This window comes from Eurosta solidaginis, chromosome 2, assembly GCF_040869045.1.
Source record: "Eurosta solidaginis isolate ZX-2024a chromosome 2, ASM4086904v1, whole genome shotgun sequence".
Taxonomy (NCBI): domain Eukaryota; kingdom Metazoa; phylum Arthropoda; class Insecta; order Diptera; family Tephritidae; genus Eurosta; species Eurosta solidaginis.
Window position 1 is genome coordinate 36,592,362 of NC_090320.1, and position 26,546 is coordinate 36,618,907.

At 38.4% G+C, this 26,546-nt stretch overlaps 1 protein-coding gene across 1 annotated transcript in view; it reads right to left on the reverse strand.

Moving 5' to 3' along the window:
- Window positions 1-26,546, reverse strand: part of LOC137239550 (uncharacterized) — a 125,010-nt gene that overhangs the window by 14,766 nt on the left and 83,698 nt on the right. The window contains exon 2 of the mRNA XM_067764977.1: window positions 12,080-12,998. Coding sequence (XP_067621078.1) covers window positions 12,080-12,998 — 919 coding nt within the window. The remainder of the gene's footprint in view (window positions 1-12,079; window positions 12,999-26,546) is intronic.

The following is a 26,546-nucleotide window of genomic DNA, read 5'->3' on the forward strand; positions in this document are numbered from 1 at the left end:
CGGTTTAGACTCCCTTGGTGTGACCAATTAGCGCCGGTTGGCAGAGAGAAGGAGCGACTGACGCTCTTTGTTGGACGGCCATAACCGTTTAAACGGTCAAGCGCTAATTATGTAAGTAAGTACACTCATATTTGTAACATGATGCTCCTCGCGTAGGTGAGGTTTACATTTGGTTTACGAAAGTTTTGAAGCTATAAAGCTTTGCATTGCGCTTGTCAAGCTCTTGAATCCCTATTTTCATCATCATCATCATTATCATCACCTACATCATAAATATATTATCTTTTTCTTCTACTAATGCATCTCCTTATTAAGTTCATCATTATTAACACCATCATCATAACATCATCAACGCCATCGTAATGATCGTCCTACTTTTCTTCTTCTCCTCAGTCTACCTCTTTTACTTCTTCATAATATTCTTCTTTTATTCCTCACCGTGTTATCTTCTTCTTCTACTAATTCTTGTCCTGTTAGTCTTCTTCATAAACTATTTTAACGTTACTTGGTACACCCTAATATATTTACATACATATTCGTATAGACCAAATTTATTTCTCTTTATATACCCACATTCGTTTTTGTTCAATATGCATATAAACTGGCATTCACAATACACTCAGCACGAACACCACAGGCTTTGCATACTCCCAGCGCACAAAACACAAATGCACATACACATGTGGGCTGGTGCACTGGTACAATTTAACGTGGTTGTGCCCCACAAAATATGCAACGAAATGGAAAATGCGCGCATTGCACCAACCGCGCTATGTATTTTGTAGGTAGCAGCCATACATTTATTCCGTTTACTAAAAATAAAAGATTTCACCAACAACAAAAACATGCAAAAAACTAAAAAAAAAGAAAACGAAGATAGGAAGTTTTTGAATATATTTTAGTGTGGAATATGTTTGACATCATGTATAGATTTTTGCGGTATTAATTCACGCGCTTTTTGCATAAAAATTGTTGTCGTTTAGGATGATAAACGTTTTTAAAAGAAATCTGACTAATTGAGATGATACAACTTTCGCTATAACTCAAAACTTCGACCTTGATTATCGAATAAAAAAAGTTATTCCAATTATCGAAAAAATGAAACTGTTGAGTACCTGGTAGCACTTCCGACCTGATCTAAGATTGTGACGGGTGTGACATCATCATTACAGTTACTTGATATGCAGAAAATAACGATTTTATTTAGCGTTTACTGACGCCAACTGGGACCACATCACCCTTGCTCTGCTGCCAAAAACGAGTGATAAGAATAGTTTGGCTCAAACAGTCCATCCATCCATTCGCATAACATGACCTAGCCTAAGAGGTTTTGGACATTTACTAGTTGCAATATGTTCATATCGGCGTACAACCTGGCATTTATCTTCCTATGGTACATGCCGTTGTCATCATATGCCAAGTTGGTTTCCATCATCTCTCGAAACATTTATGATTGGTAGGCATACATCAGGACATGTATGATGAGATATCTATACATCGTGAGGTTTATTCGTCGAGGGTGGAAATCAATTTTTAATTATCTACTCTGTATTACAAGAGCAATTGTTGGCTGGAGAGATTGGAATTCTACGCAGACATTGTTTTCTCTGCTAATGCTGCTTTCTAAATACTTTATCATACTCACCGCAAGATCCACTTTCTTTGACTCTTCATTCCAGCCCGAGAGGGCAAAACCTTCGGCGGTTTTGTTAAGGCCAATAATATCAATAAACCATCAATTGATTGCATAGACTGTATCATTGCGGTTTAGAGCGGCACCTAGTATTATTTTCGCCAGCAAAAGGAGAAATCGCGGAATAGAGCGTTGCCCTATCACAAGCCTCGTTTCGTTTGAATTCCTAGCAGAGTTCTCCGAATCAAGAAAACTAGTTTTTTTGTAAATCTGAGCGATTTAGAGTCAGGGATCATTTAGCACAAATTGCATTATATGTTTCGGCTGGTTCTTAACGGTGCTTTTTACCGCAAAGAACCATCAACATCGATAACACTTCCCAAAACTTTCAAGAAGTGTGTTTTTAAATGGCACCACGCCAGACACAAAATCACTAATATGTTCTTCCGTTCTTCACAGTACCGCCAATTCCGTCATTCGGTCTTCTTTTCAAACTCAGTTTTAATTGATTTTAAATAATTTTTATTTCTCACAAAATGTTTTACCACTTCATGTTGTGAGGAAAAAAGCAATACTTTAGATATGCTTAAGGATGTTTTGCCCTTCCCAAGTTCACAAACGGGGAAGTGTAGCGACATCCCTCAAACCATTGTTTGTTTACAGCTTGACCAAACCAAGCTTAAAAATGTGTTTGGTCAAGCTGTGGAGAGCTGGTCCTTCCCTTTTATACTCCAAAATCAAACTTGACAGGGTTTTTCTGAATCGTGTTTTGAGAATAACTCTTTGTAGTAGTGAGTAAAGTGGTAGAGTTCCATATCAAAGGGCATATTGATTCCCACCGTAGGTATTATCAAAAACGTTAATGGCGGACGGACGAACCTGCCCAATAAAAATATTTTATTGATAAAATTGATTTACAAAAGTTCGTCTATCTCCGACTCCTTTTCAACACTTTACCCCCAGCCAATACAAACACAATACAATATCTGGGAATGAGGTTAGAGAGCAAACTCAAACCTTTTCGCGCACAATATCGAATTTGAGTAAATTTATGGCAAATACCGGTGGTCCAAAGTCATGCACAAGGAAGCTGCTTGCATCGGCCTCGGAGTATATACTCGTATACTCTTGGCGGCCGCCGCGGTGTGATGGTAGCATGCTCCGCTTACCACACCGAAGATCCTGGTTTCACTCCCCAGGAAAAGCAACATCAAACACTTTAGAAGCAAGTTTTTTCAATTAGAAGAAAATTTACCTAAGCGGCGTCGCCCCTCGGCAGTGTTTGGCAAGTACCCCGAGTTTGTTTCTCCCATGAAAAGCTCTCAGTGAAAAATCATCTGCCTTGCAGATGCCGTTCGGAGTCGGCATTAAACAAGTAGGTCCCATCCCGCCAATTTCTCTGAAAAAAATTGGAGCACGACGCAAATTGGAAGAGAAGCTCGGCCTTAGGTCTCTTCGGAGGTTATCGCGCCTTACATACGGTGCATAAATCTGGGGGAACGCAATGCAATACCGGAAGAACCGAGCCGCCCTAACCTCGGTCCAACGCAGAGGGGCGCTGCGAATAGCTTCGGCTTACCGCACGGTTGGGGTGAAGCTGTCCTGGTCGTTGCGGGAGCCATACCGATATATCTTCTCTCTAAGGAGATAACAGCAATAGACGACAACGGATGGAAGTATGGCGAGTAGAACTGCTGTTGCCATGCAGGTGCGAGAAGAATCGATTCGACGCTGGTGAAGAACAGTGGAGCAACAGCATCTTAGGGAACCGGACTAGGGAACTAATCCCTGAACTGAATCTATGTATGAAGAGACCACACGCAGAGTTAAGACATTTACCTGACCCAGTTTCTAACCGTGCACGGTTACTTCCGCAAATACCGCACAGGATGGGCAAGGTTGTTAACCCGAGCTGCCTGTACTGTGGGAAAATAGGCGATGTACGCCACACCTTCTTCGAATGTGGGTACTTCTCCGATCAGCGAAGGAGGGTAGAAGAGATACTTGGCGACCTATTCCAGGGCAGTGTCATCAATAACGTGACCTGCCGAAGAGACAGATGGGATGCGGTCAGCACATATTTGAGGGATATAATTATCAGTAAAGCAGTAAACGAGAAGACGTATGCCTAGCCCATTAGCAGGAGAGTAGCCATCGAGCTCGCATAGCGCGCACCCGTACCCGAAATAATGCTAAACACGTGGGAGGTTAGGTTTTAATGGGTAGCCCTTCATGGAAGAAGAGAGTCCTTCAATGAGTGTCGCAATGAGGCTTAAATATCCCGGTCAAAGCATAAAGCATTTCCTCTTCCACGAAACACAAAAAAATAAAAAACAAAAAAAAACACTATTTTACCCCAACGTTATTCGATTCAAGCTATAACTCCTGGGTTCAACTCGTAGTGAAAGTAACATCGAAAATATAGAAAAAAGTTGTTTCAATTAGAATAAAGTTTTTCTAAGCGGGACCGCCCCTCGACAGTGACTTGGCAAGCACTCCGCATCCGAGTGTATTTCTGCCATGAAAAGCTTCTCAGTGCAAACTCATCTGCCTTGCAGATGCCGTTCGGAGTCGGCATAAATAATGTAGGTCCAGTCCCGCCAACTTGTAGGGAAAATGGAAAAGGAGCACCACGCAAATTGGGAGAGAAGCTCCGCCTAAAATATTTTCGGAGGTTATCGCGCCTTGTATTTATTAAGTAACACACAGAACGAACAGAATGAAGAGATGTAATAACTAACCAATACAAATTATTTTCAACCCCCCCCCCCCCCCTTTTAAAAAAATAATATTAATTTATCTAAATTCTATAACGTAATTAAAATTTATGAATAAATATCTATGTAGGGACGTAAAGCTTAAAATAATCACTTAAAAGTTGAAAAAGTTATTTAAAGAAAAAACAAAAAACACAATCGTAAAATACCATAAAACAAAATTGAAAAGAAATGACACTGTGAATAGAACAAAGAAGTCTATATAAAAAGTGAAAGCTTTTAATTTGTTAAATGAAAATAATATAAAGAAAACATACACACGCAAAGCACACAATTATACATAAATAAAAAATAAATGTAAGGCGCGATAACCTCCGAAGATATCTAAGGCCGAGCTTCTCTTCCAATTTGCGTCGTGCTCCTCTTGATTTTCCCTACAAATTGGCCGGACGGGACCTACATTATTTATGCCGACTCCGAACGGCATCTGCAAGGCAGATGAGTTTTCACTGAGAGCTTTTCATGGCAGAAATACAATCGGAGCGCTTGCCAGACACCGCCGAGGGGCGACCCCGCTTAGAAAAAATTTCTTCTAATTGAAAAATCTTATTTCTAAAATTTTGATGTTGCTTTGCCCGGGAGTTGAACCCAGGGCATACGGTGTGATAGGCGGAGCACGCTACCATCACACCACGGTGGCCGCCAATTATACATACACACACATGAAAGCACACGTGGTGCAGGCATTTTGAAGCAACAAGTGAATATGTATAAGAACTTATGAAGCGTGGCAAAATGTGTTCTCTGCGAAAAGTACTTTTTCATTTCATTTCATACCAATGCATTTTATTACGAACTAAATACGAGTATAGCAAACAAGAATCAAGAACTAATTGAATGAACAAAATTGGCATTCATGCTTGAAGACGGCATTAGGGGAAATGTTTTTCAGTAGCAAATACAAAAAAAACAAGTAAGAACGGGACTGTCTTCGGCTGTGCCGAAGACTTCATACCTTTCATGAATGGGGCTGAACAATAATCTTATCCCGTTCGTAATCTCCGAATAATCGGATGTATAAGATAAGAAATATATAGTGAACAGATCTACATACCTTAACGATTTTTAAGATAAATATAAAATAAAAAACGGGTAGGTACTTTGTGTGAGGATGCAAAGTTTCAGGTTTTTTGTGGTCTGCGTGTAAAAACTATGACTACGAATCACGTATTTCAAAAATATATGACGTAAACGTAACTATTTGATGAAATTTGATGAATTTTGAAGATTCTAGCCGTAAAAAAGGGGTGAAAATGACAGTTTATATGAAGTATATAATATATATACGACCGATCTCTATGATTTTTTCAGACAACAATATATGCTATATACGTAAGCATTTTGTGAAATTTGAAGCTTCTAGCTGTTAAAATGGGGCCGAAATCGTAAAAAAATATATATATATACTATATATATATACTATATATACCATCATATATATATTATATATATCACCGATCTCTATGATTTTTTGACACAACAATACATACTATATACGTAAGCAATCGGTGAAATTTGAACATATCTAAACGATTTTTAAGATAAATATAAAATAAAAAATAGGTAGGTAATCTGTGTGAGGATGCAAAGCTTCACGTTTTTTGTGGTCTGCATGTAAAAACTATGGCTACGAATCACGTATTTCAAAAATATATGACGTAAACGTAATTATTTGATGAAATTTGATGAATCTTGAAGCTTCTAGCCGTAAAAAAGGGGTCAATATGACAGTTTATATGAAGTATATAATATATATACCACCGATCTCTATGATTTTTTCAGACAACAATATATGCTATATACGAAAGCATTTTGTGAAATTTGAAGCTTCTAACTGTTAAAACGGGGCAGAAATTGCGCAAAGTTTCTTATCTGAACAATCGGTTGTATGAGATATATACTATGTATATCACCGATCTCAATGATTTTTTCAGACATCAATATATGCTATACACGTAAGCAGTTGGTGAAATTTGAAGCTTCTAGCTGTTAAAATGGGGTAGAAATTGCGAAAAGTTTCTTATCTGAACAATCGGTTGTATGAGATATATACTATATATTGAACCGATCTCTATGATTTTTTCAGACAACAATATATGCTATATACGTAAGCAATCAGTGAAATTTGAAGCTTATAGCTGTTAAAATGGGGTAGAAATTGTGAAAAGTTTTTTTTTTTTTTTTTTAATTGCGAAAAGTTTCTTATCTGAAAAATCGGTTGTATGAGATATATACTATATATACAACCGATCTCTATGATTTTTTCAGACAACAATATATGCTATATAAGTAAATATTCGGTGAAATTTGAAGCTTCTAGCTGTTAAAATGGGGCTAAAATTTGCGAAAATATATATATATATACTATATATATATACTATATATACCACCATATATATACTATATATACCACCGATCTTTATGATTTTTTCAGACAACAATATATGCTATATAAGTAAGCATTCGCTGAAATTTGAAGCCTCTAGCTCTTAAAATAGGGCAGTAATTACGAAAAGTTCCTTATCTGAACAATCGGTTGTGGGGGATATATACTATATATACGACCGATCTCATAAATTTTTTCAGGCAACAATATGTTCAATATACGAAAGTATATGGTGAAGTTTGAAGCTTCAATCTGTTAAATTGGGTAAGATATTACAAAAATCCTCTTTTTCTGAAAAATCGGTTGTATGGAGGATATATGCTATAGTGGTCCGATCCGGTCGGTTCCGACAAATGTCTAATCGGACACCCAAATACACCTGCTCACCAAATTTTATCAAGATATCTCAAAAATTGAGGGACTAGTTTGCATACAAACAGACAGACGGACAGACGGACAGACGGACAGACGGACATGGCTAAAACAACTCAGCTCTTCAACCTGATTATTTCGGTATACTTAATGGTGGGTCTATCTATTTTCCTTTAAGGACTTACAATTTTCGGTTTCGTGACGAAATTAATATACCATTTCATTTTCATGAAAGGTATAAAAAGTCAAATTGAAATGAAGTAAATGAGTCGTTGCGAAAGTAAAGAACGTTTTGTGAGAGTAAAATATTTACTTGATATTAAAAGCGTGAATGTGTGGAGTGTGTCATAGAAACTTATAAAGAATGCACTTAGATGTAACTACCACACTTCCCACCAGGAGATGGTGCGAGAAAGTTATTTAACAACGTCTCCACTCCCAATACGATGCGAGTGGTACCCAGGATTGGTGACAAATTTTGAATGGGAAATAAAAACTTTTGCCAAGTTCAAATCACCGGGTCCAGATGGTATATTCCGCACTATGCTGCAGGTGGAGCGCTTAAATAATAGTTTGGAACAGCCTTTGAGCGTTGCATAAAACCGAACCACGTCCCGCAATCTTGGAAAAGGGCACGAGTAGTATTCATAACGAAAGCGGGAAAAAAGAGTCATCTGCGCCCGAAAGACTACAGGCCTATAAGTTTGACATCTTTTCTGCTGAAAACCCGAGAGAAATTAATAGTTGTGTATATAAAATCAAATATGAATGAGGAATTATTCTCTTCGGCACAACATGCTCGCACTAAAGACAAGTCCGCCGATACTGCATTGCATAGGCTGGTCAGGTGGAAAAAGATCTGGAGCAGCAGGAATATTCCCTAGATGTTTTTCTGGACATTGTTGGAGCTTTCGACAACTCGTTTGAAGTTCATCCAGCTGCAGTTAAGCTGCAGAACGAACACAATGGGGTCTATGCGAGGCAACAAAATCTGTAAACAGAGGAACGCCGCAAGGTGGGGTTTTATCACCAATATTTTCGACGTTGGTTAGCAACCAATTATTTAAGCGGTTCGTCGTAGGACCAGTCAAACTAAGTGTATATGTAGATGATGTTTCTGTAGTAGTTGTTTTTGTTGTTGTAGTAGTGATGACGTTTCAGTCATCATAAGCGGCAGATGCTTAACAACTAGGACCGGCGAAATGGGCAAAATCTGGGGGGGATTGACGATAAAACTGGTATGCAGAGGGTGTATATTATTCTACAAATTAGGTATGATCAGTCATCAATCGACAAGTAATAATGTGATAAAGTTTTTATTGTAATTATTGTCGACTATTTAACAATCTTTCACTAATTCCAGGGTGGGTATCGCCGGCCCTGCTCACAAAAATCAGCACTATGATGGATCAGGCACTTCGGGATGTACATCCCTGTTCAGACCTGGAGTCGCGTTAAACGGCAAAGCGGAAAAACCGATCTAGTATTTTTTACTAGGAAATATAAGGTCCTTATTTGGAGTAAGCCTAAGCTTGGAGGGATAAGCCTACAAGTATCTAGTAGTTATACTAGAAAGTAAGTTTTTGTGGAAACTGCATGTAGAAGAGAGAGCGAAGAAAGCCTCCGCGGCACTGTATGCATTCAAGAGAATGCTAGGATGCAGGTGGGCCCCAAATCTCTCATTGTATATTTACGGAATTTTCAAACCCATACTTTACTCTGGGGTCCTTGTTTGGTGTATAGCCATACATAAAAGTACGTATACCCAAAAACCTGCGGGGTTATGCAGACTATCAGATTATATCTATACCTAAGTCCGGCAATGTGAGCTCCACCTTTATGTTTTTGTTTTTCAGAAAAATTTTTACAGTGGTTATGTTAAAATTTGAATATCTAAGTTCAACAAGATTATGTCTTTGTTCAAAGATGCACATTTTTATATTTTCTTTTTTATTTTTTGCGTGACATCAGAATGTCATTTACAACTTTTACTGTATCGCTCATACCATATCTCATTCATTATTAACACATATATGAGTTACGTTATATTTACAAATAAATACATACATAGATAGGCAGGGGTGCGAATAAAAGGACAACATATTATGCCAGCTGAGAAATCATTCATTACCGTGATATAATAGTAACCGCAGAAGAACTGACATATACACTATCGCACACATAGGCACATACATATGTATGCACATTAAAGGCTGTGGTAGAGCTGAGCATATTAGCGTGAATACCTTGAGGAAATAACAGAATGTCAGTAGATGGAAACTTGCAGAAAAACACAGACATATGTGACCCCTTTTTATACTTAGTATGAGTGAGGTGAAAATAATTTGTCTTATTTAAATGTGACAAAAACGCTGAAGAATGCATAGTGTTTTAAACGTAAATAAATTCACTGTATTTTTAGTGATATATGAAGAATTCGTTCACCTGATTTTTTGGACAACTCTCTCCAGCAATAGCATGTGCGGCACTGTTACCTTAACGGCTTGGTAAAGTTTTTGGGTATATAAAATTCACTTCAAAATTTGTTGCATGTAACTCAGTAGGCTGTGAAGGGTTCACTTGAAACCATAAATATACTGGCATATGTATGTATATGTATATAACTCGTTTATATGTGTAAGGATAGTCAAAAAATTGCCAATTTGCCCACTCGCATGTCAACGTACGACAGTTTGTTTGCACCTGCATAAATATGTCACTCGCTCTTGCTGACAAATTCAACACAAATTATGACGTGACAAATGAATGACAAGCAAACTTATGTTTTTAATTTTTTTTTGTGCCCCACATTTTTAGCAAAAGCCATTTCGTATTGCATGAGTTTTACTATATCTTATGACTTTTATTGGTATTTAGTATTTGTATTGTTATCAAAATGTTACCGATTTACCATCGATTTGTTACAGAATATTTATCGTTGTGTTGTTATAAGTAAGATATCGATAACATAGGTTGTAGATTAGTTATCGATTTTTAATGGAAGAGTTACCGTGTTTTAGATACATATGTAATGGATTATTTATCGATTTATTATCGAAAAGTTATCGATATGATATCGGTTTATTATCGATTTAATATCAATATATTCTCGATTATTTACAGAAAAATAAAATCGATTTCTTTATAGATTTTTTATCAATGCATTTTTAAGAAGTTTTGGGTTTGTTATCGTAGTGATAGAAATCGTAAAATTATCGAAAAATATAGATTTGTTCGAAAATTTATAGATTACTTATCTGTTTATTATGGAAAGGTTTTCTACTATCGTAGTGCTAGCAATTTCATAGCGACGGTTTATCGTAAAGATATCGAATTTTTATCGAAAAAATATACATTTTTTATCGATTTATTATCTATTAGTTAAAGAAAGGTTTTCTATTATTTATCGAAGAAATATTGAATTGTTATCTAATAGTTATTGATTTGTTACCGGAACTTTGTCGATTTGTTGAGGGCGTGCGATCAAGTATTTTTTTTTTTTTTGAAAGCTATCGACTTTGTATCAAAAATTTATCGATATGTTACCGATTTGTTATGATAATCGATTATTTAACGAAAAAATATCGGCTTTCTACCAAAAAGTTATCGATTTTTTATCTAAAAAATTAGGATTTGTTAACAAAAAGTTATCGACATTCCATAGAAAAAATATCGATTTACTATCCAAAAACAAGCCATCGCATATCGAAAAGTTATAGATTTACTATCGAAAAGCTATCGACGCTTTATCGAAAAAAATTGTTTTGCTATCGATTTCTTTCATGGATAGCTACTATTGTGGCGGCCGCCGTGGTGTAATGGTAGCGTGCTCCGCCTACCACACCGTATGCCCTGGGTTCACACCCTGGACAAAGCAACATCAAAATTTTAGAAATAAGGTTTTTCAATTAGAAGAAATATTTTTTAAGCGGGGTCGCTTCTCGGCAGTGTTTGGCAAGCGCTCCGGGTGTATTTCTGCCATGAAAAGCTCTCAGTGAAAACTCATCTGCCTTGCAGATGCCGTTCGGAGTCGGCATAAAACATGTAGGTCCCGTCCGGCCAATTTGTAGGGAAAATCAAGAGGAGCACGACGCAAATTGGAAGAGAAGCTCGGCCTTAGATCTCTTTGGAGGTTATCGCGCCTTACATTTATTTATTTATTTATAGCTACTATTTTTTATTGGCGTGTTATCGTAAAGTTATCGCTTTCATATCGAAAAGTTATTGACTTCTTCTCGTCGTGTTACCAAATTATTATCGGCGTGTTTTCAATTTGTAATTGACGACTCATTAATTTGTTTTGAAACATCTTCCGATAAAACTTTAAATAAAAATCGATGACATATATTTTACTTTTTTTTTATTTTATATATTTTACTCGATAACAAAGCGATTACTCGACGATAATAATTCGCTATCAATATTAATAAGATAATAAAACAATAACTTGTCGATATCGCTTTTTTCCGATTAGAAGTCGACGGAACTTTCTTCAAAGTGTGATTGAATTATTTGGTTTAGCTTTTACCCCTGGGACGGTCTCTAGTTAAACAACAAAAATGCTTCCGGTTTTTTTCTTATTCCTCAAACGGTAATACCTAAAATATCACATACGAGTTTTGGTCTCAATCGAATACGGTTAGGGAGAGTCACAAAGGGGTCAAAGCTAAGATTTATATATTTCGACCATGATATCAAAGTTTGAAGGGGGAAGAATGGAAACAATTGTATATTCGATTCGATATCAGGACCACCCTAATGTTTACACATCTAGCTTTACGCGTACTTGGTACTCACGCCTTTTTTCTTGCTTTATCTATCAACAAAAAATAGTATATGAGCAACTAAAAACAAAAAACCCTATTAAAATTCTCCCTTTTATCATTCACAATAACTTAAAAATTCACTCACCTGAAAAACTGCCCAAAATTTGTAGGAACCCTCAGTGATCACAAAATCATAGTAGCCTTTCAATGGGTCGCCTTTGATGTAACGGCCTTCACCCACATCTGTCGATTTCACCGCAGATGTGTCCGACATTTGACGTTTCTCACGCTTACCCAGCGCATTTTGACGCGCCAACGCAACACTTTTTGTGCTAACATTTTTGTTGCTGTCACTGCCACTGCTGCTAACCTTCTCATCTTCACTCGCATCCACTTCACTGCTCATTTGTAGCTCTGGTTTGGAAGCTTTTTTCGCTAGTGTTGTTGCTGCTGTCGTTTTGGGTTGCTTATATGCTTTGTTGTTGGTTCGTATACGTTTTGCCGCAGTTGTGGCCTCAATAACAGCGCCACTCATATCAACAATACCCACATGACTCGCTCCACCGCCACGGTTATCAGTGTTAGAAGTGTTATTCCTTTGTATGTATTTATCGTTCATTTGAAATTTAGGCGGTTTTTTTGAATTGATACGCGTTTGTTGTGTAATTTGCTGTTGACGACGTTTTAAAGCTTGCTCTTGTTGTTGTTGCTCGACTTGTTTTTGTCGATGTGCGCCAAGCATATTCCAAGCGGCAGCAAATGCCTGATAAATATCCCACATGGTTTTGAGGCTTTTCAATGTTGAAACTAATGGATTCTCGGTAGTAGAAATGTTGGTGACTGGGCGGTTTGTTGTGTCGACCCCTTGGAGTGCTTGCTGGCGTTGTTGTTGTTGTTGTCGTATTGTGGTGTGTTGTGGGCCGTTTTGTGGTTGCTGTTGGTATTTTTGACGCTGCCTTTGTTGTTGTTGCTGTATATATTGTTGTTTTTGTAGTGTTGTTGGCGCACCAGGATATTCATAATCATCCTCCGAACCATTCGTATCGTAAGCAGCATATGGATCGCTGTAATATTAAAGAAGATTTTTAGATTGTGCGGCGCACATTTGGAATTTTAAAGTGAATGCTGATTTGGGTGCAAGTTTTTTAATCACAAAGAGCCACAACACAATTTAAGTTTTCGAATCATGCAAAGAAATATAATCGAGAGTAGTGAGTTTTACAGCGACTCAGTGAATAGCAATTTCGGATAAGACACCATAGAGCGAAAAGTAGCTAGAACTTGTGAGATATGCTGCCTGAGTGGAAACATTTGCTTAATTGCGAAGCCTGCTTGTTCCAGTGTTTAGAACGGCTTTCGATATAGACTTCAAAGCGGTCTACCGCCGAACTCAAATCTATGGGGAGGATCTTCCAATCATAAAACCTTCCACACATAATCGAATAATGGGAGAAAAGTTTGCTCAAAAGTCGTCCTTTTAGTCGTGCTTCTGCTCAGCTTACAAGCAGGAGCATTTATGTATGCCTTAGAACTACAGCAAATGACGATTAGTGAATTACCATTGGCTGTTGGTCCTTAGCTGAACATGCTTGCAGTTGATTAGCTGAACTGTGCTTTTTGCCCTGCCAACCTGCAGTTTGGTTTAAGGAACAGCTAGGAGATGTATTACAAAACAACAAAAAACAGCACGTGGTAGTTCGGACCTTGCACGCTGTTGGGCCATCCTATCAGCAATTTGGGGCAATACATTCATACGACACTTAAAGTAGTCAGCAGTAGTAGAAAAGTTCCCTCGATCCCTCACGAATCACAAGATCACCCTCACTTGCTGTAGAAACCTTGAAATTAGGTGGAGGATGAGATGGTGTGTGCAAACATGCGAGAAAGCCTGCGATATTTAGCTCAAGCAATTGAACTTCTTGCTTTATATACTCTATTATTTTTTGAACATCGCAAGTTTATAAGAGTAACAAAATATATCCTTAAGTGACTTGGGAAAACTACCATAAACGTCTAAGCTTAATTTTTAATAAGACTTAAAACTGCTTTAAATAATTTAAGTTAACGGACTCATTCAACTCAGAACTGGTTTACTTTTTCAAATCCTACTTCACTGGCCCCAGGCTGTGTCCTGTCCAGCCATTACATTCTGTCTCGCTATCCTCTATACTTGCTGAGACATTCCAAAACAGGACGATGCCTTATGGGTATGCTCGGCCACGAAACCTCAGCTAACCTTAGCTTTAAAATTTGGCAATGTAGGAGTACTCTTCCGGAAGAAGTTATCAATCTCTTAAGTTAGGTCAGCCCACAGGTAGATATCAAATGTAAGCGAAACGGCTTCAGCAGTTTTGTGTGTGCGACACATAACGATATGTGTAGAGCAAGATCAACTTTCTCCTGCCCGAAACATTTACTTCAAAAATATGTTCCCCACTATCTTGTTCTCTTTCTCCTTGTCCATTTCACTCCCTTTTCCTTATCCTACTCTACCTCATTCTACTTTTCGCTGACATATTCTTATCATCTTCCCTGTCCTACTTCCCTCCAAATTTCCCCCTATCTCTTTAAGGACCAACCCATTCCGTTATTCTCATTCCTTATCTTGTCAGGATCACAAAAGATGGCTCGGCGCTGGTCTACATACTTACGATGCTGATAATAAATAAAATAAATAATAAAAAAATAAAATAAAAACAAGTAAGGGAGGTTAAGTTCGGGTGTAACCGAACATTACATACTCAGTTGAGAGCTATGGTGACAACATAAGGGAAAATAACCATGTAGGAAAATGAACCGAGGGAAACCCTGGAATGTGTTTGTATGACATGTGTATCAAATGAAAGGCATTAAAGAGTATTTTATGAGGGAGTAGGCCACAGTTCTATAGGTGGACGCCACTTAGGGATATAGCCATAAAGGTGGATCAGGGTTGACTATAGAATGCGTTTGTACGATATGGGTATCAAATGAAAGGTGTTAATGAATATTTTAAAAGCGAGTAATCCTTAGTTCCATAGGTGGATGCCGTTTCGAGATATCGCCATAAAGGTGGACCAGGGGTGACCCTAGAATTTGTTTGTACAATATGGGTATCAAAAGAAAGGTGTTAATGAGTATTTTAAAAGGGAGTAATCCTTAGTTCCATAGGTGGACGCCGTTTCGAGATACCGCCATAAAGGTGGACCGGGGGTGACTCTAGAATTCGTTTGTGCAATATGGGTATCAAAAGAAAGGTGTTAATGAGTATTTTAAAAGGGAGTAATCCTTAGTTACACAGGTGGACGCCGTTTCGAGATATCGCCATAAAGGTGGACCAGGGGTGACTCTAGAATGCGTTTGTACGATATGGGTATCAAATGAAAGGTGTTAATGAATATTTTAAAAGCGAGTAATCCTTAGTTCCATAGGTGGATGCCGTTTCGAGATATCGCCATAAAGGTGGACCAGGGGTGACCCTAGAATTTGTTTGTACAATATGGGTATCAAAAGAAAGGTGTTAATGAGTATTTTAAAAAGGAGTAATCCTTAGTTCCATAGGTGGACGCCGTTTCGAGATACCGCCATAAAGGTGGACCGGGGGTGACTCTAGAATTCGTTTGTGCAATATGGGTATCAAACGAAAGGTGTTAATGAGTATTTTAAAAGGGAGGGGCCTTAGTTCTATAGGTGAACGCCTTTTCGAGGTATCGCAATAAAGGTGGACCAGGGGTGACTCTAGAATGTGTTTGCACGATATGGGTATCAAATTAAAGGTATTAATGAGAGTTTTAAAATGGAGTGGTGGTAGTTGTATATGTGAAGGCGTTTTCCAGATATCGACCAAAATGTGGACCAGGGTGACCCAGAACATCATCTGTTGGATGCCGTTAATTTATTTATATATGTAATACCTGCCAAGATTTTAAGGGTTCTTTATTTCGCCCGGCAGAACTTTTTCAGTTTCTTCTACTTAATATGGTAGGTGTCACAACCATTTTATAAAGTTTTTTCTAAAGTTATATTTCGCGTCAATAAACCAATCCAATTACCTCACCATGTTTCATCCCTTTTTTCGTATTTGGTATAGAATTATGGCATTTTTTTAATTTTTTGTAATTTTCGATATCGAAAAAGTGGGCGTGGTCATTGTCGGATTTTGTTCATTTTTCATACCAAGATAAAGTGAGTTCAAGTAAGTACGCGAACTAAGTTCGTTAAAGATATGTCGATTTTTGCTCAAGTTATCATGTTAACGGCCAAGCGGAAGGACAGGCGGTCGACTGTGTATAAAAACTGGGCGTGGCATCAACCGATTTCGCCCGTTTTCACAGAAAACAGTTAACATCATAAAATCTATGTCCCTACCAAATTTCAAAAGGATTCGTTAATTTTTGTTCGACTTATGGCGTTAAAAGTATCCTAGACAAATTAAATGAAAAAGGGCGGAGCCAAGCCCATTTTGAAATTTTCTTTTATTTTTGTATTTTGTTGCACCGTATGATTGCTGGAGTTGAATGTTGACATAATTTACTTATATACTGTAAAGATATTAAATTTTTTGTTAAAATTTTACTTTAAAAAAAATTTTTTTTTAAAGTGGGCGTGGTCCTTCTCCGATTTTGCTAATTTTTATTAAGCGTACATATAGTAATAGGAGTAACGTTCCTGCCAAATTTCATCATGATATCTTCAACGACTGCCAAATTACAGCTTGCAAAAGTTTTAAATTACCTTCTTTTAAAAGTGGGCGGTGCCACGCCCATTGTACAAAATTATACTAATTTGCTATTCTGCGTCATAAGTTCAACTCACCTACCGAGTTTCGTCGCTTTATCGATCTTTTGTAATGAATTATCGCACTTTTTCGGTTTTTCGAAATTTTAGATATCGAAAAAGTGGGCGTGGTTATAGTCCGATATCGTTCATTTTAAATAGCGATCTGAGATGAGTGCTCAGGAACCTACATACCAAATTTCATCAAGATACCTCAAAATTTACTCAAGTTATCGTGTTAACGGACGGACGGACGGACGGACGGACGGACGGACGGACGGACATGGCTCAATCAAATTTTTTTTCGATCCTGATTATTTTGATATATGGAAGTCTATATCTATCTCGATTCCTTTATATATGTACAACCAACCGTTATCCAATCAAACTTATTATACTCTGTGAGCTCTGCTCAACTGAGTATAATTACTACTCACAATGAGTCCAACTCCGTTTGTCTTGAGGGCAATGTAAAAGGTAAAATACTACGAGAGCAGGTCGAAATGCCTCAATATCTGAAGTCAGCACGCCTAGGGAGTAGTAAGGTTCATGAACTTTACCAACTTTCAACCGAAATCCAGAGGGTGTTCCAAATAGAGGAATCAGTGCTTTGCGCTTTCGATAATATGTCACACGAAAGCGTAAACATATAACTGCACAGAGAAGGTGTTTCGGGGCCTATTCAAAGATGGATAGCCACTATACTTCGTACGAGAATCGCTGAAACCAAGTAGGGAATAGCGCAGACTGCGAGGGAGCATCCATACTGAGCAGTTCACCCCTTCTGTGGAGCATCGAGAAAAATTCAGTTTCCAAAGAGACAAGCGCTGTCAAAACTCCACCAACTGGGTGCGTATGCATCACGCGGGCTATGCGTACATGTCACACAACAACGTTAGAGGCTAGACCGATCAGCCCCGCTTTACATAGAGATGAAACAGGCGACCAAGCGAACCCTGTTGAATGTCATAAAGGAGGGTTTGGAACAGGACAGATTGTTTCACCGAAATATGAAGGAATAAAGCGAGAAGCTCTCAATCTGTAAAATTCTTAGGGATGACGTCCTTAAACAGGTAGTCTTTCAAACAAGATATAAAGTAGAATTGGAAGACAAGGAAACATAGAATGCAGCCAGACCAGAGAGTATCCAATATCTATACAAGATCGTATGGAACACCGTTGGCTTGACAATACCACAGGGGACTGGTACTGGTCTCTTTAGACCCAGAGCGGCTCCGTTTTGTGGTAAAATATGTTACCATAGAAAACAAGTGCTCATTGCGCTTTGTTCAACTCCTTTTGCGTTTCTTCTTTTTCTTGCCAAAATATATTGGACTTTACAGTCATGATGGGGCTATTTCAGGCCCCTAAATAAGCTTTAAGGTTTTCGATTTCGTCACCTACCCCTGTGTTAATTTAATTAAGCTACACATTTTATTGTGCTTTATTATTGCAATTGTTAGTAGTGTTTCGTCCCATTCAATGGATGCGAAAATTCGCAAATCATCATCAAAGTCTTCTGACGGAAGTCCGATGAAACTAACAGTTTCAACAGGGGTGGACCATAGGGAAGTTGGTGTTAGAAGTGTAGGTTCCACATTACATACATATGTTCCACAGGTGTCATGTGCTTTGATATCAGTTTGAAACTGCCGGTGAACCAAAGTCTTCATATTCAGTGTACTTCAATAACTTTGCACTAAAAGATACTAAAGATTCGAAAAAGTATGGCGAAAAGTCGCTAGCATAGGAGTCTGACTTGTTTTTGAGTGTAAAAATGCGGTTGCTGCACCTTTTCAAGCACCCGCAAAGTCAGCTCAGTCGAACTGCCACGGAAGTTATGTTAAGTTGGTTAGAGGGTAATTGTTAGCTTTCAGAATAATGTGTCATTCATCCTATTCTAGGGCTTCAATGGTAAATATTCGATCAATGATTCATTACCTGGCGCCCGAGCAGAAACTCGCAGATATGTGGGGCGTTGAAAAAGGATCTCATTTATTATAAGGATGCTTGAAAATTATTTTCTAATGGTAGTTATTCGATCTTTGGGTCGTCAAATGGCGCCCGAGCATGCAAATTTGGATCGTTGTAAAAAAATCTTCATTACCAGAAGGTCAATTAAAAATGATTGGTATCACTTCAGGTGATTAGTGGAGTGGTCGTGACGTGATTTCGTGTCATCTCTTTAACACAAATAAGTGTGTTAGGCTGTTTGTCAACTTACACTGCCTTTCTATTTTATTTACAATCGAAGAACTAACGAACTACACTTTGTTCCGAATTTAATATTAGAAATGTATGTGGGTTTTATTTTACATTTTTATTTTGCTTGCGTCAACATTAAACTCAATACGTCGTGTGATTTAATATCATTAAAGCATTGTCTGCCGATATTACAAAAATTCTAAAGCAAAAAGGCACCTCCTTAAACTAGCATGCATGAAAAACTTCACTACGCTCGCACTTTTTACATCTGCTTAACTAATGTTGCTCGCAGCCAAAGTTCAACATAGTGAAGTTGTAGTAAGCATGTGGTAACCTTGTAAGTGTCTGACTGTGTGACATGCGTGCCTGTGTCTCACTGTCAAACTCAGCGTAAAATTATCATTATACTCAAATGCGACGCATCGTTTCATCAATGCGGACGACGACGACGACGAGAGCAAGATGAGCTTTAATATGAGTACTAGCAAAAATTAGTTGTTTCCAGATCGAATGAAGAGACTGCTATACATACATACACACGCAGACACTAACACTTGCATATAATGCATACAATTGCTGCTGCTGCAACTACTGTTCCACACAAACACATATGTTCTTGCAACTTAATGATGCTGGCTCTACGCTCGCATAGTTTGCAACAAAATTAGGTACTGGGAAAAATTTCAACAACTTTAAAAAACAACCAAACAGCGAGTAAGTGACTGAGTATCTGTGTGAGTGCATGTGCATTGAAGTGTGTAACTATGCGAATGTTTGTTGTTATTGTGGTTTTGCCCTTGTAAGTTTGTGTAGGGCAGAGCTTTTGTATATTAGTGGCAAATCATCACAGCGGTAGTGTTTGTGGCAACATTGATTTAGTTGTCGATTTTTGCAAATGCTGCAACTTACAAATAATGGCTAATACGAGTAAGTAGAGTAGGAGACAATGAAAGCAGGCATATATACCCAGCAGTTAGTTTAAATATCAGAAGTACAAATACTTTAATTTCTTTTATTCATAGCTTTTATCATACCAAATTTCATCACTCGTTTATTCATTGCATTGCTATCGGTATCAGTAGCTCCTTTTGTACTTCGGTTAACAGAGATATACATTAAATTCCCTTTTGAATATCTTAGTACATGCGACACTTATCGGGCTGTTTTGTGGCTCATCACCTCATCGTCTGTGGGTTCTGAAATATCTTGCTCGCCCCAGGCTACTGGATGATTAGGGTGTAGATATGCAAGGAAATGTTAAGCTCTCCACTTATTAGAATGCGAAATAGCATATCCTCTATATACCCATTAATGGCTATGAGTTCCGCCGGGAATATGCAGCAGGAATCGGATAGCCTAATTTTTGGCTGACTACCTTCCTTGACCCTGCTTAACCGAAATGCAGTTTAACAAAGAACAATCCCATTCCACTTCATTGAATAGCTGATCCTTTTGAGCAGCCGCCTCCTCTCACTCCGAAGACTGGTCTACCCGCTCATGGCTGACGCAACGCATTTCTAGGCCAACCTATACTAAGTCGCCTCTGGAGTGGAAATCTGCATATTTAGCTATTTCTTCCACGCCTTGCGTAGACTATGCCTTAAGGTTGTTAATGGCTCCGCCTCTCTGTTACGTCGGGAATAGGCTATCGTCGGCTCTTGTTCCAGTAGTAAGCCGATGCGCGAACGCGAAGTACAACCGTTTTATTAAGGTGCTATCGCTATTCGCCCACGGATATGTCAACGTATTTCAAGTTTATACATCCCGGTTTACCATGAGCACCTTGCATTTAGCATGTAAATATGGGAGCGAAGGTGGCCAGCAAGTGAACCAGCTGAAAGAACAGAAACAGCAATCTCGGTATGTAGTTATCACCGAGTTATCTAGTAGTTATCTCCGTTATCACAGATACATCTATTCTAGCGTTTCCGCTATTGCTATGCACTCTTTTGCCTCACTACCACTGTCTGCTGTCCCGTATATGGTGCCGCCCATTATCTAACCAACGCTCCGCTGACTCCCAACTTATTCTCTTCCTAGTCTCCCCACAGCAAAAATTTACCCAGTTGTTACTGACCGACGAACATCCCACCATAGGTTTAATCTCCTTCATTGCATTGTTTTGTGAGTTGGTGGCATCAATAAAAATCGTGCCCCAGACGGTGAAGCTAGAGTACCAGATTAAATCGCGCAAAGGGCAACTTATGCGTGTAATACTCTCTAAGCCTTCGGTGAGTATTTATGCTGCTAAAGCAACAACAACAACAAGAACAAAAGCACTGTCTGCCCTCGATTGCACTGCTCGTCGCACACGGATAAAATGGCCGCTCGACCTCTCGCTTCACGCTAACTAGGTATGGAAAGCTCCTCATTTTCACATAACACATGAGGCCAAGCGTATGCATGCGATGATAATAAATAAATACTGTACTTCTTCCAATGGTGTTTTGTGGCACTGGACAGACTGAGCGCTACCTTAGCCTTCATTCAAACCAGCGGCATGAAAATATATTTGGATTGAACAATATTTTTCGGGGTTTCTTCATCTTCCATATGTACCCATTGAGTGTAGCAGATCTTGACTTAGCAAAAGTTTGCTCTAAATTAGCGAATGTAACAAGTTGGTCTAAAAGAAAGTAGTCTCCCGAGCTCACTTGAACGAAAAGACAGTCAATCAATGTCTACTACTGGGTATTACTTCGTGTGCACATTTCATGTCGCATTTTTGTGGGTGTGCGTGCGTCATTGATTGGTGAAGGCGTTGCGCGTGACTGATGCTCGTTTGTCACAAGTTTTATTTTAAGTTTGGATGTGTGTGTGACAGCTATTTAAAGCATGCTTGCATCTCTGCATTTATAACAGACATTTACGCACATACAAATGAATACTGCATATCTACAACATATATAGTTATGTAACGAAGCACCCTAATACTTTACTTTACTCCTCCTTCTACCAGAGTAACGGTGCGGTTAATGATTGCTGCTACCAAATGTTAGTGCAAATATTTGCAATGCTATTTGCTCGCCGTATTACACGCAATGAAACCCACAGAAACTAAGCAAAAGCTGCAACAATATTACTGATGGCAGCATCGGCATCGACATCATCAGCTAACATTAACGGAAATATCAAAATTTGTTACTGTAAACATAAACTTTTGAGAAGACATAAAATTTGTCGTGTGAAATTGAATGTGTTTGCGTGTGTGTGTATTAGTGACTAACAACATATTTCATTAAATTTTGTGTTGCATGTGCTTTTACTCATTTGAGGTTAGATTTCGTCGTTTTTGTATGTTTTGCTCGGTATTCTTTTTGTTATTTCTGTTCGCCCGCATTAGAGTATGTTTGTTGCTTTAATTTTATAGCTTGCTTACAAAGCATGTAGTAGACTAGCATTGACTTTAGTATGAAATTTCAATGGGGTGGTATGACAGTGCGTATGAGTATCTTTTTGAGGTAAGCAATTTTACAGTGGCGTGCAAAAGCGTCTTAGTGGTATTTTATACAGAGTTGTATTTCATAATGCAAATTTTTTCCTGTTAAAACTTTAAATTTACTAAAATTCGCGTAACTCTTTACGTGTATATAAGAGAATTCAGTTAAACTTAGCACTACATTAAAATTCTCATTCAAAAGTTGGAGAAATGGGAAAAAGTTTTTAAAAAATTTTTGAAATTTCAAAGGTATACACAAAACAAAATCCATGTATCACAAAAGCTGAAAATTGCCATATTTCTGGGTTTATTTTAAAGACGGTATGGAGTGAATTCAGAATGAAAGTGTAAGTGTAATCACTACAAGGTAGCGTAGATATGGGAGCACTGTACGTGGCAGGGTTGATACGAGCGAAATCATACAGCACCTCAAGGCAAGACAGTGCAAGGCGTATTATCAATTTTTTATCGAGGTATTAACGTTGAGTTACCGGCTTGTTATAAGTTTTTATCGATGAATTATTGACTTGTTATCGAAGTATTTTACATTTGCTTTCGGTAACTGAAGCTATCAATGAGTTGCCGGTTTTTTATCGATGAGTTATTGAAAAGCTATCGATTATCGAAAACTCATCGAAGTGCTATCAAAAAGCTGTCGATTTGTTATTGAAAACCTATTGATTTGTTATCAAAAAATGATCGATACTTCATCAAAAAGTTATCGGTTTGTTTTCTAAAAGTTATCGAATTGGTATCGATGATTTATTAAAAAGATATCGATTATATATCGAAAACTTACCAATGTGCTATCAAACAGCTGTCGAATTTTTATTGAAAAACTATGAATTTGCTGTTAAAAAGTTATTGATACGTTATCAAACAGTTATCGATTTTTTTTTTCCAAAAGTTATCGAATTGGTGTCAAATGTTTTTCGATTTCTAATCGGAGTGTTACCCGCTCGTCAATCAACATGCTAGCTGGTTGTTATCGACAACTAGTCTGTTGGTTATAACACAGAAACCGATAAAATTTCAATTTAAAATCGGTGACATATCTGTGACGCGTCAATAACAAGCCGGTAAGTAGCCGATAAGTAACCCATAAATTGAATATAATATTTTTTATCGATAATAAGCTAATACCAAAACAATACCTTGTCGGTATCTTCCCAAAAAGATCGAAGCTTTTGGTTTCTGGTAAACTTAACTACATTGCGGTGTAACCTTAGCCCTTGGGCGAGCTCTGGTTAACTTAAAAATTTTTAATTTCTAGACGTACACCCCTATGTTAACACATCGAACTTCTGGGGTACTTCATACTTAAGCTTTTTTACACCTTTCAGGAAATGGTATATTAAGTTAGTGACAAAACACAAAATTGTAAGTATTTAAAAGGGAAGAGGTAGATCTACAAATAAGTATACGGAAATGATCAGGATGACGGGCTGAGTTCACTTAGCCATGTTCGTTTGTCTGTCTGTTTGACCGCAAACTAGTTCCTCAATTTTTAAGATATCTTGATGAAATTTGGCGAGCTGGTATATTTGGGTGTCAGATTAATCATTTGCCGGAAATGACCAGATCAGAAATTATTAATAACATAAATAATTTTTTCAGAGTGAGCCAAAAAAAATCGTTTTCATTTTAGTGTAATGAAAATATTGTTCAAAACATCCAAAAATATAACCTGTTACACTTACAGCTTTCCATTTAATGTTTAGAGGTGCCTCAGAGCTCTAATCCTTAGTACCCAAATCATTAGATAAATATGTTAAAGTAAATTGAACGGTTTATAAAAAGGTTTTTAAAAAATTGTTTGCTGAGTTGATTCGATACTGCAAAATGCACCAACTATCGTTGAATCAGCCTTCTCAATATCGCATATAAGGTCCTTTCAAGTGTATTATGCGAAATACTGAAGACCACCGTGAACCGGCTGATTGGACCTTATCATTGCGGCTTCAGACCTGGTAAATCTACCATCGACCAGATTTTCACAATGCGCCAAATCTCGGAAAAAACCCGTAAAAAAAGAATCGACACACATCACCTCTTCGTCGACTTTAAAGCCGCCTTCGACAGCACGAAAAGGAGCTGCCTATATGCCGCTATGTCTGAATTTGGTTTCCCCGCAAAACTTATACGGCTGTGCAAAATGACGTTGAGCAACACCATCAGCTCAGTCAGAATTGGGAAGGACCTCTCCGAGCCGTTCGAAACTAAACGAGGTTTCAGACAGGGTTACCCCCTATCGTGCGATTTCTTTAATTTGATGCTGGAGAAAATTATACTAGCTGCAGAACTTAACCGCACTGGAACAATATACTATAAAAGCGTGCAATTGCTGGCATATGCTGATGACATTGATATCATCGGGCTAAACACCCGCGCTGTTAGTTCTGCTTACTCCAAGCTAGAAAAAGAAGCGGTAAAGATGGGTTTGATGGTGAATGAGGACAAAACGAAGTACCTGCTGTCATCGAGCAAAGAGTCAGCGCATATGCGCCTTGGCAACCACGTTACTGTTGGCAGCCATAATTTCGAAATATATAGTAAAAGACTTCGCTTATTTGGGAACCAGCATCAACACTAGCAACAACATAAGCACTGAAATCCAGCGAAGAATCAATCTTGCCAATAAATGCTTCTTTGGACTACGTAGGCAATTGAAAAGTAAAGTGTTCTCTCGGCGAACGAAAATCATACTCTACAAGTCACTTATCGTACCCGTCCTGCTATATGGGGACGGGTGGGGCATGGACCATGACAACAGCAGATGAAGCGGCTTTGGGTGTGTTCGAGAGAAAAGTTCTTCGAAAGATTTATGGACCTCTACACGTTGGCGATGGCGAGTGCCGAAGAAGATTTAATGATGAGCTGTAGGAGCTATACGCAGACATCAACATAGTCCAGCGAATTAAAACGCAGCGGCTGCGCTGGCTAGGCCATGTTATGCGAATGAAAGATGATGCTCCGGCCAAGAAAGTGTTTCTATCGGAACCCGCCTATGGAAGCAGAGGTAGAGGCAGGACCCCACTCCGTTGGAAGGGCCAGGTGGAAAACGATTAAAACTTCCTTGGTGTGACCAATTGGCGCCGGTTGGTGGAGCGAAGGAGCGACTGGCGCGCCTTGTTGGACGGCCATAACCGTTTAGACGGTTAAGCGCCAATTAAGTAAGTAAGTAAGAGTTGATTTTTTTAGTAGTTACTCAAGGTTAACGTTCAACCTCAAACTGTATGTGATACTCCAGTTCAGCCGTTTGAATTAAAAGAGCCTCTATAGTCAGTTGGCAAAGTTTTACGCTGATAAATGCCCAGCGTAAAACGGTGCCAGGGTTCAATACGCGAAAATCACATACGGGGAAGCAAATATCCCAAGAACGCCTCTAATACCCATGTATCTTCGGTCCAACTGCAAGTTTCCTCAGATCTCCTTTAGAGAATATTGATGACGATTTGTGAGTGATCGCACTTATTGGATGGGGTAAAGCACTGCTAAAAAAGAATTTCAACTTAGGTGTGGCGTCATCAGTTTTCTTTGAAGACTTTTATCCACTATTCTTTTAAGTAATCTCTTGAACGTAAAACAGTATCAACTCGCATAGCCTCTCCTCATTGATTTGAAAAAGACTTTTGTAAACTGCATGAATACCAGAGGCGTTATACAGTCCTTTTTTTTTATTGAGTTTCTCCAATAAAACTTTATATCCTATGTTTGGTAGTCGAAAGTGTCCTTCCCGAATGTAGGTCACCGTTGATCCTTTATCGTAGAATTTTTTATCGTAAATGGCATATCGATAGTTGGTTGCACCAATAGTTGGGTAATTTGCACAACATTTGTCTTTTCAATATTCAAAGCTTTCTGTAATCTGCTCTTCATAAATCTTTAAATTTGATTTGCCGGTTGTTGTTGTTGTAGCGATAAGGACACTCCCCGAAGGCCTTGAGGAGTATTATCGATATTAATGGTCTCTTGCCGGATGCAGATCCGGTACGTTCTGGTAACAAGCAGTACCATGAAGGCACCAGCCCGACCATCTCGGGAACGATTTAGTATGACCACATGAAACATTCAAGGCCATACCGCCCTCCCACTCCCTAGATACATTAGGAACTTGTCGTCGCCAGAGCCTCGGCTGTTAAATTAACAGGATTCGCCACGGGTAGGTGAGGTTGACAGTTGGGTTGGAGAAGCTATATTTTGCGCTGGCAGC